This window comes from Lepisma saccharinum, chromosome 19 (assembly GCF_977018435.1).
Source record: "Lepisma saccharinum chromosome 19, izLepSacc3.1, whole genome shotgun sequence".
Lineage (NCBI taxonomy): Eukaryota > Metazoa > Arthropoda > Insecta > Zygentoma > Lepismatidae > Lepisma > Lepisma saccharinum.
The window spans coordinates 37,653,019-37,670,057 of NC_139247.1; the positions used below are offsets into that span (position 1 = coordinate 37,653,019).

A 17,039-nucleotide genomic window follows, 5' to 3' on the forward strand; every position below is an offset into this window, starting at 1 on the left:
TGTTCTTTCGAAGTGCAGAAGCTCGGGCGATCTTCGAGGATGCCTTCGAGCATTTGCATACCTACAAGAATTCAAATAACGTTAGTATTGTTGTTGTGAAAGTATATCGAAATATTGTGTTTATATATACGTAGCTATTACTTGTATAATGTTTGTAAAAAATAAATAACACTGTATTTATAATGTTGTTGACGATTTTATGTAGTGTATAGTCTAATAATTAAGTGCAATAGACTGGCACATTTATGTTGCTTCCCAAGGGTACATTTACGTAGTACTTGTAGAATGCTTGCAATATTTTAACAATAGTTAATAGGCTGATGCTGATTTATGTATTTTCTGTTGTGGAATAAAATTGATACAAGTAATCCTGTGTAACGTCTTTTGAAATAAGTAAAGAAAACTCATATTTGAGTCCCTGGATATGTTTAACATTTTAGTGTAAACACAGCTTTGCAACGTCATAAACACACGTTTGATTTTATGTTTTAAGTCCACTTTATGCACTATACACCATGTGGTCATAAACACACGTATGCGCGCGGCGGTGATGACACTCTGGATTGTGGGCAAAACAGCCAAGGAAGGTCTTGACATATGTTACGGCGGAAATGAACCGATAAGAAGCCTCGGCGCAAACGACAAGACACCAACTTGATATACCAATATAATAAATCCCTTGGCATCGACAATAACAGATCCATCTATGGTATATTTTAAAAAAATATATAACATAAATTGGATAATTTGTAGCGATCTATGTGTGCATACAGTAAGAGAAGAGAATGAAACACAATAATATGGAGAGTAGTGTCCGTGTAGTCTGTATTCTAAAAATTTGGAAGTAAGAAATGTAGTTTGATCAGAATTCATTCAACCCAAGGATTTTTCCTGTTTGAGCTACTAAACCCAGAGAAAACGCCATTTATGTTACACACTGTTATTCATAAACATGTCATGTATGAATAATTTTGGCTGCATTATTTTGCTAAAACCTGGTAATGACATGTGTGAATAAAGGTTGTATGTTATTAGCTAAATAATTTATAATAGACTAGCTGATGGCCGGCGTTGGCCGGGTATTTATTTATCCCAATCTTCTATTAGACAGGAAAATAATGAATTATTACTATAGTGTAAAATGAACTTGGGGTTGAACGGCATTGAGAGTGTCACTATTCATCTTAGCGACCCCGAAAACTATGGATTCCACACTAATATCGGTCGTTTTACATGTCACCCCCACCCCACCCCAACCCTAAGGGTGCCAATGTAACTAATTTTATTTACAGGTAAATGTTATCGTGAATGTCATCAATGAGCTTAGTATGGAAAGTATGGATTCGACACTAATGTAGGTCATTTTTAACATTCTATTTTTAATATTTTATTTTTCACCCCTCTCAGCCCACATCCCGATAGGTTATGAACTTGGAGTTGAACGGCATTGGGAGTGTCACTATTCATCTCAGCGACCCTGAAATCTATGGAATCCACACTAATATCGGTAGATTTCGATTATTTTTACATGTCACCCCTTCCCACCCACACCCTTAGGGGTGCCAGGGGTGTCTTACCCCCACAGATTGTAAGTCAAATGTGTACCAAGTTTGGTCATCGTGAATGTCACCAATTAGCTTAGCAACTGCGAAAACTATGGATTCACACTAATCTAGGTTATTTTTGACATTTTATTTTTCAAACTCTCTCACCCCCGCATCCCGATAGGTGATGAATTTAGAGTTGAGCAAAATTGGGAGTGTCGCTATTGATCTTAGCGATCCCGAAAACTATGGATTCCACACTTATATCGGTCGTTTTCGATTATTTTTACATGTCACCCCCTTCCCAGCCATAGAGGTGCCAGGAGTGTCTCTTATCCCCCCAGTATTTCTTTCCAGATTGTAAGTCATATGTGTATCAAGTTTGGTCATCGTGAATGTCACCAATTAGCTTAGGAACTGCGAAAACTATGGATTCGACACTAATCTAGGTCATTTTTGACATTTTAATTTTCACCGCCTATCACCCCCCTTCCTTCCATCCCGATAGGTAATGAACTTAGAGTTGAGCGGCATTGGGAGTGTCACTATTGATCTTAGCGACCCCGAACACTATGGATTCCATACTAATATTGGTCTTTTTCGATTATTTTTACATGTCACCCCTTCCCACCCACACCCCTAGGAGTGCCAGGGGTGTCTTGGAGTTGAACGGCATTGGGAATGTCACTATTCATATTAGCGACTCCAAAAACTATGATTCCACACTTATATCGGTCGTTTTATATGTCACCCCTTCCCACCCACACCCCTAGGGGTGCCAGGGGTGTCTTGGAGTTGAACGGCATTGGGAGTGTCACTATTCATCTTAGCGACCCCGAAAGCTATGGATTACACACTAATGTCAGTTGTTTTCTATTATATTTACATGTCACCCCTTCCCACTCCCACCCCTAGGGGTGCCAGGAGTGTCTGGCCACAGTATTTCTTTCCAGGTTGCAAGTAATACGTGTACCAAGTTTGGTTGAAATCGATAGTTATGCTGGAACAAACTTACATAGATATGTACACACACACACACACCCACACACACACATACATCCATTTTTATATATTAGATGTAGCATATTAATTGATTATACGCAGTTTTAGTTATTTTTGTGTTGGCTTGTGTTATTCAAATCAACTACCGAATAACATAATTGATTTTTACAATTCAGCTGCTTAAGTCAATGACAAAAATATTAATCTACTGAATTTCTTACAAGTTCTTACTTCGTTTGAAACATTATATTGATTTTAGATTTTAAATTGGACCAATTTTGTTTCTTGTTTGAAATTATTATATTTAGAAAGTCATATATATTTAAATAGTAATGAACTTGTGTTTTGTGAATTAGTGAAAACATCAAAATCAATTTCTTTAGAAATGCATGCTGCTTGAAATCACATCTTAAAAATTTATGCAAACAATAAGCAGAAATGCAAACATTAGCATAACGCAATAATATTTTCGTATTATTTTTACCTCAAATGATGTAATTCATAACTGTTATAATTATTTTTATAAATGCTTAATAGACACTGCGATCAGTGTTTGAACAATGAACGGAACTATGCAAATAATTTTTTTGCTAATCTCTTACGCACAGTAAAAGTTTCCAGATTAGAAAGAATATTGCAATCATCAATATGGAAATAGACAAATGTTGTACATAATAAGAGCTTTTCATTGTTATCCATTTTTAGTTGTGAGTTTCGTTAGTTTTGTAAGAAATGTGATGGTACAAGTGTATAGTATAGATGTACGTAGGCTACTTCTATTTAAATGTTTGCTATTGGAGTACTGTTGGAAATGATTATTCACATGCAACAAATAAAACAGAAGTTAATTTCATAGTTTATTTGCTCACAGAAGAAGTAAATGGTAAGTGCTATGAACATTTGAATGGTTTATAAAACAAATGACTATTGAAACTTAACAACATGGTACAGCAAAACTATTTAATGCGGAAAGAATATGGCACTGCAATTTTTTTTCTTTTCGAAATTAGGTGCAAAATGTGCCACGATGATCGTGTATAGAACTGTTCTTCAAGACGTAGATTTCTGATCATCAAATGTTTACAGCAGGAATAATATATACAGCGCAGCGAATAATATGTAGAAGTGACATAACTTCATTTCGCTTTGAATTGTTTAAATTGACACTTGACTTATGTACATGAAATCATTGCACGTATATTCATAAAATCCACATCGTTATAACGAGTGGAATTAAGTTCATAATGAGTTAAAAAGTCTCATGATCACATTTACAGATATGTACAGTCACTCAATACTGACAAGTTACTTTCGATGTGGGATACACGTGAAATAGCAGAATCCAGAGTGAAAGATATTGGATACCAGAAGGGGGAAATGGCACATATTTGCACTTTTGCCAGGACACCGCCTCATGTTTGATAAAATCCCCACATTCAACCGGTTTTACAGTTCGGCACGCCAATTTATTTCGCTACCTTCTGACTTGAAACAGGTTAGCAATGCCCCTCTTGACCACTCACTGCATGTCTATGGCTTACACAGAAAGTGTCTCACTGAATACCACTAAAATGCCCTTTTTTTTTGTCCTTGCACGTTTCGGCAACTTCGAGTATTTTAGCAAATGGGAGATGCCATGGGTGCAGCGTTGATGTAGGGTGTCGTGGGTTGATCCGGCGGTGCTGGGGGTGGCTGTAAGGGGTTGTCAGGGTCCCCTGCTGCACCACCTGCCCAAGGTTGAAGGTTCTGCAGTGCGCTCAAGGATGCATTGTTGACGCAAAGACCATCCCTGGACTCCGGGTACATCCCTTTGCTGATGGCTTCTGCTTGAAGTGACATCATCAGTCGATTCGCCGCCTGCCGCTCCGCTTCGCGTTCTTCAGCTGTTTGTCGCCTGCAAAGAGAGTGCCTGTTGTAATGTTAGAAGTAAAAAGCGTGCATCTTAAATGCTATTATATTCATATCGCAAAACCAGAGTTATAATTCCGTAGGGAAAACCAGTGGACGAATTAACATTTTTGCTTCGTGGTAATGTCATACATTCCTGGATTTTAGTATAAGGGAAATACACATATTTCAAAGACAATTCAGTCTTTATTTGGCGGTGTGGACTAAATATATATCATCAGTACTATTAACAATAATTATAAGAAAACATTGAAATAATATAAGAGTACGTAACGAATCATTCCTTTCCTCGCCCGCGTATTTCCCAGTATCCACTTCCTCACATTATCCCCTCAATCTTATTGCATTTTTGAAACATACTGTTCATTTTCTCGTTCTTAAGAAAGTTAAGTCGTTTCTGTGGAGCCAATATTTAAATTAAAATAAAACTTGTTGGAACTTCATACACAAACAGAAATAGAAGGACATGCTTTCATGTTATAGCGTACATAGAATTTGATCTCACCACAAGAGAGTCGAGGAATGTGAAACAGTGCCTGCTGATTTGACAAGTAAAATCGTCAATTTCAGCTCTTACAAAGAAAATACTGTGCCACATAGAAGTGAACTTCTTACCAAAAGTGAAAATAGCCATCTCTGTGACCGAGCGCATTTAGTGGTAGATTAGCCATGTACAGTCAACGGCAATACAAAATGGAACACCTGCATCCTGAAATACCAGTTTTCCTGCTATGCGTTGTATGTATTGACTAACTGTTAGGCGATAAGTCAACTTCGATAGCCACTTTTCAATAAGAAGTTCGGTCAGCGCCGCGGAGTTAGGCAAAACACATAACTCCGTATCTTTCTCAGGATCTAGGTGTCCCATTTTTATTGCCGGTGAGTGTACCTACCGGGAATGCCAGTTCATCATGTGATATACATTTCAACCTCATCGTCGCGATTAGCCAAAAGTTGCAGAAAAAGCGACGTAAAATAAGACAATTGAAAATATAAATACCACGAATAAAAACATTAGAAGCCTATAACGGCTCAAATTGAAAGACTTAACCCCCTCAAGAACACACATCCCTCAGGATCAAGGCAAAAGAACGGCGTTAGCCTTCTATACAATGAAATATACAAGTAATATTGACCCTTTGGAAACTGAAAGAGCTGTGGTGAATATAAATTCAGTTTCACTTACAAGCTAACATTATTCGGACAACATATCGACTGAACGTATAAGTGACCATCGATTAAGACTTGCGGAAGGTAACATATTTCAATTAACCTCTGCACGTGGCCAATTTACCAGTTATTACTCACTGCGCTTGAAAGCGCTGATATATGTGGGGAAGGGGGGTGTTTCGTTATCGACCGCGGAGGGTTAATTATTTCCCACGATGCAACGCGCCTTTCCCAGTAAACATTTCGGCCACTAACAGGTAAAGTATTCGTCGAAGGAAGGTAAAGAGAGCGTCCATAAACTAACCGAGGGTACTTATAATGCCATCTGAGTGAAATGGGAGCTTGGTTTTATTGCGCTCCTTGGCATAGCAGATGCACATCAACGGAACTGGCGGAATTCGTCCTATTATCTTGTCGGCTGCTTGCTCGGAAAAGCGGAAGTGTTTTATTGCATGTTGTTCTGTGGTGATCACATATTCGAAAGCGGGGGAGGGGGGGATAATTTTTATCTTATTTACAGCCCTCACCTCCAAGTGTCCTTCTTTCAGCTGCTATTATGCTGACGTTTTATGCTCCTCCACCATTACGTAGCGAATGATTCAACGGTTGTAATGGAAAAGCATTTTAAGCAAGTTAAAATCTTAATTTTTGCTTGCCTGTCAGGAAAAATCAGATTAGTTGCTTAATTGGAAGTACCATCGATTATAAACTTGTAATAAAAAGTACACAAACAAAAATTTTTATCTTGCGCGGGGGCTTCGGGTTAGTACCAGAGTTGCCCCTTCCGTAGGGGGCGAATTTTGGGAGAGGGCACAGTACCCCTAAGCCCTTTGGTCTGAATTGTACCCCTTCTACCTCTTGAAATAATTTTTACAGATGAAAGATGCTCCAATTTAAAGAATCTCGTCTTTAGTAGATAAACCCAAAAAGTGTGTTTTGACCACATTATCTTCCAATCCAAAGGAATTGAAGCCATAGTGAGCCTATTTTATATTACATTACATTGCGATATGTTTCATTGTATTCCATGAAAGATCATCTAATCATCAACATTTTGGGGGTGATTTGTCCTTAAAGTTAAATAAAATTCAACATGTAAATATGTTTCTAAATTATATTTGGGGTCAGATCAAGTAAAGGTTCAGTAAACAGAAGCGACTTTCAGTAATAGACACGCTGTCGCAATTAAATACGTTATGCTCAGTCGTTAGGGCGTCTGACTACCATTCGAGAGACCCAGGTTCGATCCCGGGCGGTGTTTGTAAACATATCTATAGCTCTTTTCAGTTCTTACGGCGGGCGCTCTAGAAGCTGGCAGGGGAAGTGGGGAGCGGGGATTACGCAAACAGACCAACCAGACAACAGCAGTGGCGCCGAGAGACACGACGCGGCCGGAAAAGTACTACGTGAAACTCGTTCTACTGGCCGCTACGTTTCTTATTGTGCTGGATTGGTCGCTTCCCCGCTCCCCACTTCCCCTGTCAACTTATAGAGCGCCCGCCGTAAGAACTGAAAAGAGCTATAGTCTGTAGTTTTTTTTTTGTAAAACGTGACCAGGTAGAAACGCCTTGTGTGATTGCTGGTATTAGTTGACGTGGCCACTGGCGTACGTAGGGAGGGTTAATGGGGATACAGCCCGTCCAGAAATTATGAGAAAATCAATATTTTCAAATGAAAACAAAAAAGAACTATGGAAGAATGAAAGTAGTAACTGCAAGCCCGGCTTAAAATGACTCCCGATTACAATTTTTGTCTTTGAACCATCTTTAAGACGAAGGCTAAAAATATTAATTATGAAAATATTATGTAGTGTATCTCGCCCCTCTAGGGTATCCTGCATTACCCCAGTGGACGGGGTCAAGTAAATATTCAGATTTTTTGGAAATTGTATCAGTAAATTTCAAAAGAAAGACGATAGCATATTTTCACAACGCACTCACCTTTAGATGACCACCCCAGCATGAGAAAGAAGGCAAATGCCATAGGATAGCCACGTTCTCATAGGAACGCTTCAACATGGAGGCGTAATCCTGCAATTTGAGTTGCCTTTCATTAATTCAGCGCCCCCCTTCCCACTCCTGCGCACTTTTCATTAGGCAACCGACGCCACGGTTGCCTGGAGACGCTGATGCCATCTGACGTTCGACAGAGCAAACGCCGCCTCTTAATCAGCACCTCCCAATCTTCTTGGCTGTTTTTGTTTCGGCGGGACATAAAACCAGATGTTCCGTTACCATGGAAACAATGGCGGCTGCGACGAATGAATGCTTCTTTTAATTTGCTCTGTCAGCCGTTGATCAACTTCGCGCTGGTGCTTCATCATGTTCGCGATCCAACGACGAAAACGTGTTGGGGAAGATGAGAGATTGAGTGGCGCTGCAGTCGCGATCGTTGGGGAAGAAAAATGCAAGCAAGCCCCAATCCAAATATATTTTATATTAACACTAAACCAGAGGCGTCTCGTGAACGCATGCGTCAATTGTGGGAAAAAGGACAGCTTGCTCTGCGACGACATTCATGAGCATTTATACATTCTAATTTCTTCATATATGAGAAGTATTTGTTTCACTCGAGAGCGCTGAACTAAGCTTATATTACATTTCTTGGATCTGAAGTGACGCATGCATCAATTATGGGAAAAGAATTACTACTTTGTTTCACTTCAGATCCAAGAAATGTAATATAAGCTTAGTTCAGCGCTCTCGCGTAAAATAAATACTTCTCGTATATGAAGAAATTAGAATGTAGAAATGCTCATGAATGTCGTCGCAGAGCAAGCTGTCTTTTTTCCCACAATTGACGCATGCGCAGCATGCACCGCATGCGTTCACGAGACACCTCTACACTAAACCACTATTCAAATTAATTGTTTCGGCTTTGGTGTGGGGAGGGAGGAATGCCCATTCAGTGGTGTAATTGTGATTTCATTTCGGGAGGTAAGTTTTTCTTTTAGTATGCAAATTTAGTATTAATTAAGCTACTTGTAAATTAAGCTATTGCCTTGCCTTGCCGCATACAGGGACGCCGCGAAATGTTCCGATGTTTTCACTGAAATTACACTTATTCCAAATATGGCCTTATTTAGTACTTTTTACACATAAAATGTTTCTGAATTTCAAATGTGTGTTTATTTTTCAACTTAACTTAACTGAGCGTTGCAAGTGTTATCTAGGTTAATGGGCGTACATTCTGACTTGAAACATTAAATTTCTTGCATTTTTTACCTTACTTCATGTGAAATTTAATGTATCCCTGCTATGTATTGTGCTTTCATTTTAAATTATATTTTTAGTGGAGTGCAAAAATAAACTATAGTCCTTTTTCATTCCTTTTTTTGGCAATAATTTTTAATTATTTTTTGGTCCTTTTTAGAGTAAACTTTTTCCCTTTAAAGTTCGTTCTCTAATCAATTACAGTTGCATGAATCATTAACATCATGATAACTGTGTAATTACCGGATAGAGGTTTATAACCACTTTCCATTTTTCAGGTCAATTATTAACAAAGCTCTCAATGTGCTGTACTTTAAGTATCATCTTCCTCATTTCACGATCACTACTCCGTTAGTAAAAGTAAAGTGCTCCCATGTGCTTTACACAACACCATGAAGGCGTACAGGAGGTGTGGAGTTCGGACTCTACACTATCTCGAACATGGTAGTCAGATCATATACCCCATAAGAAAAAAGTCCACATTTGGGAATCCCAACTACACAAGTCTTGCAAGAACACTGTTATCGTCACTAAGCTAGTGAAATTGGGATTGTCATTGTAGGAAGTGCCTTTCTTAAGGCTCTTCTTTGCTGTAATTCCTACTAATTCGGATTTTAAATCACATTCGTAACACACTGGTATAAAATTAAAAATGGCAACCTGAAATTTGTCTTTTAATAGTATTCGCTCGGAACTTCTCATCGGGTGGAAACATAAGGTAAACAATATGGGAATTTTTCGTTTTCTTGATATATTCATGCACTTGCAGCACAGTGAGACATTATGTATTGTCACCCAGACACTACAATATGAATCGCCTAAAAGAAACTACTTGAAATACACGAATACAAACGCAAGGAAAGAACAGAGAAACAAGTTTTCCTTGCTAAAACTAGCGGATACCAAACTTTTACCAGCGATCTGCCATCCCTTTAACGTCACAGTTTTACAACCACCTCGGCTTGCTTAAAAGGGTCGTTATGAACAGACCTTCCAAAGCAGGCGGCAACCAAGTCAACGGACCTTGCATTTTAACGGTGAAATATTGTAAATTTGACGGTAATTTCTAACACTGTAGGTTTTGGAAACCTTTAATCAGGCACTGCTGATTAAGTCCATAACTTCCTTTTTTGCGGGGCGTTGAATCCCCCTCCCCGATATTTTCCAAATGGCAGCAAACAAAGAAACTCAAGAAGTAAATGCTGGAGCTATAAATTAATAATTAAAGAGAAGAAAGGTCGTCGAATGCCACATTGATTTAGCTTAAACCGTGTGTTTCGAGGCGACGCTCCTCCCCCCCCCCCTTTTTTGAATGTTTACGGCGGAACAAGGAGCAGCACTTTTCCTCCCCTCCCCTCTTTTTTACAGCAGACCCCCTCCGAAGTTTCATTTTGGAATCCGTAGCTAAGACAACAGGCGAGAGTGGAAATAACAATTCTGGCCCTGACATCAAAGAAGTCTAAAGTTCTGCCCCCTTTTTCTCACCGCTGTGACGTGTCGCTCTTCCGAAAGGGCATCAAATATTAAGGGCGTTTGTGAGGAGGCGGTCGCCGAAGCTGAAGCTGAAAGAAAATAGGGGGGGGGGCGCACCGCTGAAACTCCTTTGACAAAGTGGAGTTGGGAATTTGAAGGGGAAATCTTTCCTAGCTTTGTATTATTCAGGCTGCAATAGACAATGGTCGACTGTGGTCACACGTTTCCGGAGACGTCGTAAAAATGGCGGAAGCTTCCCAATTGCTCCAGTTTAAGAAAGAGTGGCCTTTGACTGAGGATCTGTGGAAGAAACGGTAGTGTTGCCAACTTCAGTGTTAGTTTCGTGTGTTTGCGATTAGTTGTTGAACGTCCTGCTACAATGGCGACGACGAGGATGAACGATGAGCAGGGACATGGATTTTTCGGTGTTAATTTTTTTTTCCAAAATTGGTGTTATTTTTTCCAAAATTCCCGTTTTTATCTTAGCACAAATTTCTGACAAGTATACCTAAAATTATACCATCATTGTGCTTTTAAATTAGTATTTTATGTAAGTCACATGTCCCATATCTGTTCGTCATTCATACGTTGGGAACGACTCTTGAGGATGCCATTTTCCAATTCTCTATCCGACAAATGCCGATGTTACGGCTCCCATGTGACGGCAAGTGCTGACCCGATTTCCGCCAAAACCGTGCCACTTCTCTCGGTAACGCAAAATGTTTCTAGCTCCGATGTTAGGGCTTCCGCGTAACGGCAAGCACCCACTCGAACTCCCGCAAGATCTCGACAGCTTTGCTCGGTGATGCAAAATGTTTCTGGAGAAGGTAAAAAGAAATGGTGGTTTCGTGTAGCTGTCGTAATTATTTCATGTATATCACGCACCATAGTTTTTTTGGGGTGTGTGGCGTGTGCTTTATGCATCCGTAAATATGGTACATTTTATTTTTTTAAGCCTGAATCACAAGACATATATAGAATTTTCGCGGTATTTTCGTTTTTTTAACTACAATATGTGTTGAAATTCGCGAAAATGGTAACAATTCGCATTTTTAGTTAAATGAGCTTATTTCGCGTTTCGAATACAGGAAAAATGTGATTGGAACATGTCACCGCACATGCATAAACGCATTTTTGCAACAATTGATTTTTTTCGTGTTATCGCAGTTGCGAAAAATTACGGTCTGAAGTAATGAATATACCAGTGGCTGAGGAAAAATGCGCTTGTGCCTCATCTAGAGTAAGGGGCAAGTATCTGCGGTTCCCGAACACGACGTGAAAACGTTCACCTCGGAGTGTTGCCTGCATATAATGGATATTATTGAGGGTTGGCCCAGATCTTTTGTGATTTTGGGTCGTCTTCGTGTGTGTTTGTGTTAGAGCTGGTGCAGCCTTCGAAATCCGGGGGGAGGGGGGACGGGGAATTCCCCCACCAGATTTTGTCCTCAAATTTCCCCCACCAAACTTTTCCGGTGGGGGAGAGTTTTTGTCCTCACAACAAACATAAACAATTAGTATGGGATTCCAATATACTTGACTGGAATAATATCGAAAACATACGCAAAGAACGTACACCAAAGAGCCTCATCTCTAAAGACACTGAACCCAGCAATCCCCAGAACACAGTAATTAGTCCGACTTCTTATTTCTTCTCCATTTCTCATCGCCTTTCGTCAGCTACCGCAAAGTATATAAATATATTAATTAAACATGCCATAGCATTTAGATGTGAATTATATTTAGGAAACTTTTAATATATCTTAATTTTCCCCCCTCCCTCTTAGTCACGCAAATCGTCATAGCATATTAAAATCTTCAATTTGCAATCAAATATTGAATGAAGGACAGTCGATTTTATATATTATATATTTTATAATATAATTTGATTATTTAATAATTGACACATACATATTTAAATACCCTATGATATATATAAATATATATATATACACACAGAGCATTCCCTGACATTCGCTACGAAACTCAGCGGCAAGCTGCCCGGCATCAGCGCTTGTCTTTCCCGGTGAACGGGTCAGCGACAGTCGCTAGAGTTGGCTATGAAAATTACAGTTTTCCTATTGTGTACTAACCTTGACTACAGAAGGTGTTGAAAATGATGTCCCTCTGCTGCAACACATTCCTGGCATCTCCGAAGAAATCGGCATTTACACGTGCAAGTTAGTCTACTGTAATTCTCCCGATTCTTCGTACAGTACTCTCTTTTAACTCACGGATGGTGTGCGGATTGTCTTTGTATACTTTATTTCCCCATTTTTCTTTTCACTTTTATTCAGAACTGACCCTGTCACTTTAACTTTTTTACGAGGTTTAATATAAGCGACTGTCGCGGACCCGTTCACCGGGAAAGACAAGCGCTCATGCCGGGCCGCTTGCCGCCGAGTCTCGTAGTGAATGTCAGGGAATGATCTGTATATATAGTGTGTATGTGTGTGAGTCTGTGTCTGTCTGTCTGTCTGTCTGCTTCTTCCCCCCCTCCCCATCAAACAATGTTGCCCTAAACACCAAGAATAAAACAGTCAGCTGCTATGGAGAAATACACCACGTTCTGCTGTTTTCGCCAAACTTCGGCTGGCAAAGTGTAAAAAAAGCGACTTATGTTCCATTCCATTTCAGTGTGTCTCTGCCTTGCCATATTTATAGTCCAACCGTTGTCAAAAAAAAGGGGTGAGTGTAAGGTGTGACCTTTTAATAAGGCACCTGAAAGTCAACCTCACTTCCTGTTGTACACCCCACAAGCTGCTTCTTGCAGGCCAACGAGGATCTGGCGCCTGTGACAGCGGTCAGGATAATCCTCTGTGGGATCATGTTGTTCTTACGTGTGTTGAGTGCCCCATTACAGCCTCAGCTTTTAACTATAGGATATGGAGTTATTATCCTCAGAGACATTATAGCTATAGTTGTTGTTAGTAGTCTGTAACGGCCTTGTCAATAATACTGACAATATGACGCATTTCACAACATTTGTGGTTGACGACCAACCTTCATGTTAACCTCTAAGAAAAAATACATAAGCTAGAAGATTGGGTTATGAAAGAGAAAAAAATGTGATAATGAAGATATTGGTTTCTGCAGAAGGTAGTAATATTACATATCAAGTATTTTTCAGTGTTTTTATGCGATTAACGTTGATGAATCTTAATATTTGTGGAAGTGTGTAGGTTTCTTTAGATCGAGGAAGATAAAAATTTAAAACATATCTGAATTGTGTTATTTGTGAAAGTGAAATACATAATTTTTCTCTGCACGCGTAGAGGTTAGTGTAATCTAAGTGGTTGTGGTTCCTTGCCGTGTTAAGCAAAACCTGAGAAGTCCGATTATGGGAAATTAGCATACTTAGGACATTTACACTCAAGTCTAAAGGTGCGTGTCAAGTCTACGACAATATTAGTTTTAGTAATTGATTTAGAAAGATTATAACACATAGTATTTTTCTTGTATTAAGGTCCTGGTTTTTATTTTGTATTTGGTATGGCGTGATGGGCACAAATAGCCTGTGTGCTGACGTGCCCATAATTTTAAAATGAATGAATCAATCAATCGTTGTCAAAAAATTCAGCAACGTTAAATATTGTGCCTCTTTTCTTGCCGTGTACAGATTTCCCCTACGTGATGGTACGTACAAACACTTGGCGCCAAGTAAAGTCACCTGCAGAATGTGTTTCAAAGCTATCTCTCTTCCTAACTGGAAGCAAGAGTGCGACGAGGCAACGGGGAACAAGGGTCGCGCTATCAAGACCACCATTGGTGCATGCCGATACTCGTCCCGTTCCTCCCGTCGAGGAGAGGTGATTTTAACTGGACTTCGTATCGGACATAGCCGTCTCACACATTGTTATTTGCAGCAAGGGTTGAATTCTGCGCTGTATCATGCCTGTGTTCGGCACATTCTTATCGACTGTGCGGACTTGAATATCCTCGGACAGAGTTTTAACCTTCCCAACGATTTATCATCATTTTTGAGAGTGTTTTATCAAATGTTTTTAGCTTTTTCAGAAGAGTTGGCTCTTCCACTGTCTGTGAGAAAGTCTTTTTTAAGTATCTTGCATTTTTAAACTTTCTCCAGTGGTGTTTATGCGCCCCCTTTTAACTCTCAGATTAGGATTAAATTAAGAGGATATTTCCCAATGTACATTGAAGGGTGCAAAATGGCCGCATGTTCCGACACGCCCCAAAATTTTTCATCATCATCAGTGCTGAATAAATGCATTGAAGAACACAGCACGTTTTGGCAACGCAGGAGCTGGCTTACGGATGAAAATTCGACTACAGCGTCAGAGGGTGTTTCTTTTCTTGGTCAAGCCGTGCCCAGGATTTCCTATACCTTAGGGAGGGACCGCGTTAAAAAATGCATCCATGATGTATTGTTTTTGCACTTCGAAACGTCAATGGCGTCTTTCACGGGTCTCACCACGACATCAGAAGTGGACACTTATCACATCGTCTCGCTCTCCCTATAATGGACTCCAAGGGCGGGTGCCAGTCTCCAGAAGGGCAGCGGAAGCCCTTTCCCCCCTTCCTAACTCCTCCAGTCTGCGGACAAGGGGGAAGCGAAGGGCTTTTTCTGACGAACGACTTCCTCGGCACTCCGCCCCTCCCGCCCCTACGTTGCCGCGCCCCGGCTGAATATTTTACGGCGCTAAACAGCCGAGTCGTGTACCTTTTCATTATTCACGGTTCTGCATTATTCAGCCGCTTTTAAACTGTCAACTTATCCGTGGTCGGCCGGCCATCGTCTTCGTTCTAGATTCCCCGACTGAGCGCCTCTTCTTCGGCTGGGTAAAGAGGCTGAGAGGAGACCGCCCCGTGTCTTCCGATGACAACACGGTAACAAACAAGACGCAGCGACGTCCTCCACGAAATGTCCCCCGTGCAGCGGCGAGAGAGGGATTTTCCCTCGGTGGTAGGTTGTTTCTCACGATTTCGAAACAGCGAAGGGATAAAAAGGGAATTTTCTTAAAAAGCTCCGTAAATGTACACTCAGCGGCAAAAATATGGGACATGTTATGTGTGTTGTGGATTTTAATAGTAAATTTTCAATGCAACTTCTATCACCACCGTAGAGCTAGGCAACACACACAACTCCTTATAAGGAAGCGAGTATTTCAGAAATATAGGTGTCTTACTTGTGCCGGTAACTGTATAAATGTATAGAGAGAGTGTGTGTGTGGTGTGTGTACAAGAATTCAGTCATAACTTTTTACTGGTTAAAGATACTTCGAATTTACCACTGCATTTCTCGTGACATTCTAGCCTGATTTGATATATCATATCACCCAATTCCCATTTAAAATTTTGAAGTTGAATTTAAGATGACGAGTTTCAAGATGGCGGCCGTCATAATCATATGCCCTATAACATTTTCCCCTCACCCCTATTATTACAAACCTTTTGTGTTAGTTTTGCAGCCATCTTGAAACCCGCCATCTTGAATTCAACTTCAAAATTTTAAATGGGAATTGGGTGATATGATATATCAAATCAGGCTAGAATGTCAGGAGAAATGCAGTGGTGAATGTAATTTTGAGGTATCTTTAACCAGTAAAAAGTTATGACTGAATTCTTGTACCAATTTGCTCCTATTCGAGGCGTCAGAAGAAAGCATTAAAATGCCTCTAACGCGTCAGTAACGCATCGAGATCATACTGACGTCTAGGCAGGACCGGATTAAGGTGGGTGCTATTGATGCTGCAGCATTAGGCCCATTCCTGAAATAGGCCCAGATGAAAACAGACGAGAATTTTCCGAAAGCTGAACCAGTTTTCTTTTGCTATATTAACCTGAAAATAAATCTTAGAATGAAATTTGGAGCCCCAATTTCGGACGCCTAGAGACTTATTATACAGTTACTATTATTCTTTGCGCTGTGACGTAACTACAACTCGTTGTGTTTATTGTTCACCGAAGATCTCAAGCATGAGACCCAATTTTGTCTTAATTCGGCCCTGCTTCTAGGGAGAGAAGTTCGCGTGCCATCGCACATGATTTTGATCACGGATATTCCAGAAGGGTTGAATTTTGTTGTTTCCAACAATTACAGTGTGATTCTTCCACTGGAATGTAAAGTTCTTCACAGTGACGAGGCTAATATCTATGTTCATAAGGAAGTTAATAAACAGAATATTCGAAGCGTTTTAGCTAAAAGTGGCAGAAATGCGAAGTGAAATACGCAAAATCAATTACTGTGCTAAGAATTTGCTCTACAATGCCTTTTTTTAATCCATGGCCAGAAAATGTAGACTTTCACATTTTAAAACCATTTCAGTCCATTTCTGAGAGGAATATATGAATTATATAGTGGCCGTTTTGGTCTATTTTAGCCATAATTGCCTATTTTGAAGATAACTGCCATCCTGGTTATAAGCCCTTATTCGATGTGACAACGGATGGTGACAGTGACAAGTACCATGTTGCAGTTTAAGAAATTATTATCAAATATTTGAATAGCAGTCAGAAATTACGTTGTCAGAATTGTTGTTTTTTTAAGTCCACATTATGCACAGAAAGGCTACAGTTTAAAGTGGGATCCAAACCACTGTGCATTGTGCCTTCACGGGACATCGAACCCGGAACCCCTTGATTACAAGGCGACGACGTTACCATTACGCCATCAGGGAGGTCCTAAAAGAAAGTGAGAATTCTTTACATGTATAATGTTGAAACTTTTTGTATTCTTTAGCGCGGGTAGTTTATTTCTGAGATATAGTAACAG

General features: G+C 40.0%; 1 protein-coding gene across 2 annotated transcripts in view; it reads right to left on the reverse strand.

The window, feature by feature from the left end:
* Positions 1 to 3,415: 3,415 nt before the first annotated feature.
* Positions 3,416 to 17,039, reverse strand: part of C15 (homeobox protein C15) — a 172,648-nt gene continuing 159,024 nt past the window's right edge. The window contains exon 3 of one of the 2 annotated variants that reach the window (XM_083141288.1): positions 3,416 to 4,440. In XM_083141288.1, the coding sequence (XP_082997414.1) occupies positions 4,164 to 4,440 (277 nt within the window). In that variant the 3' untranslated portion in view covers positions 3,416 to 4,163. Of the gene's footprint in view, positions 4,456 to 17,039 lie in introns of both variants that reach the window. The other variant, XM_083141287.1, reaches the window with a different exon arrangement.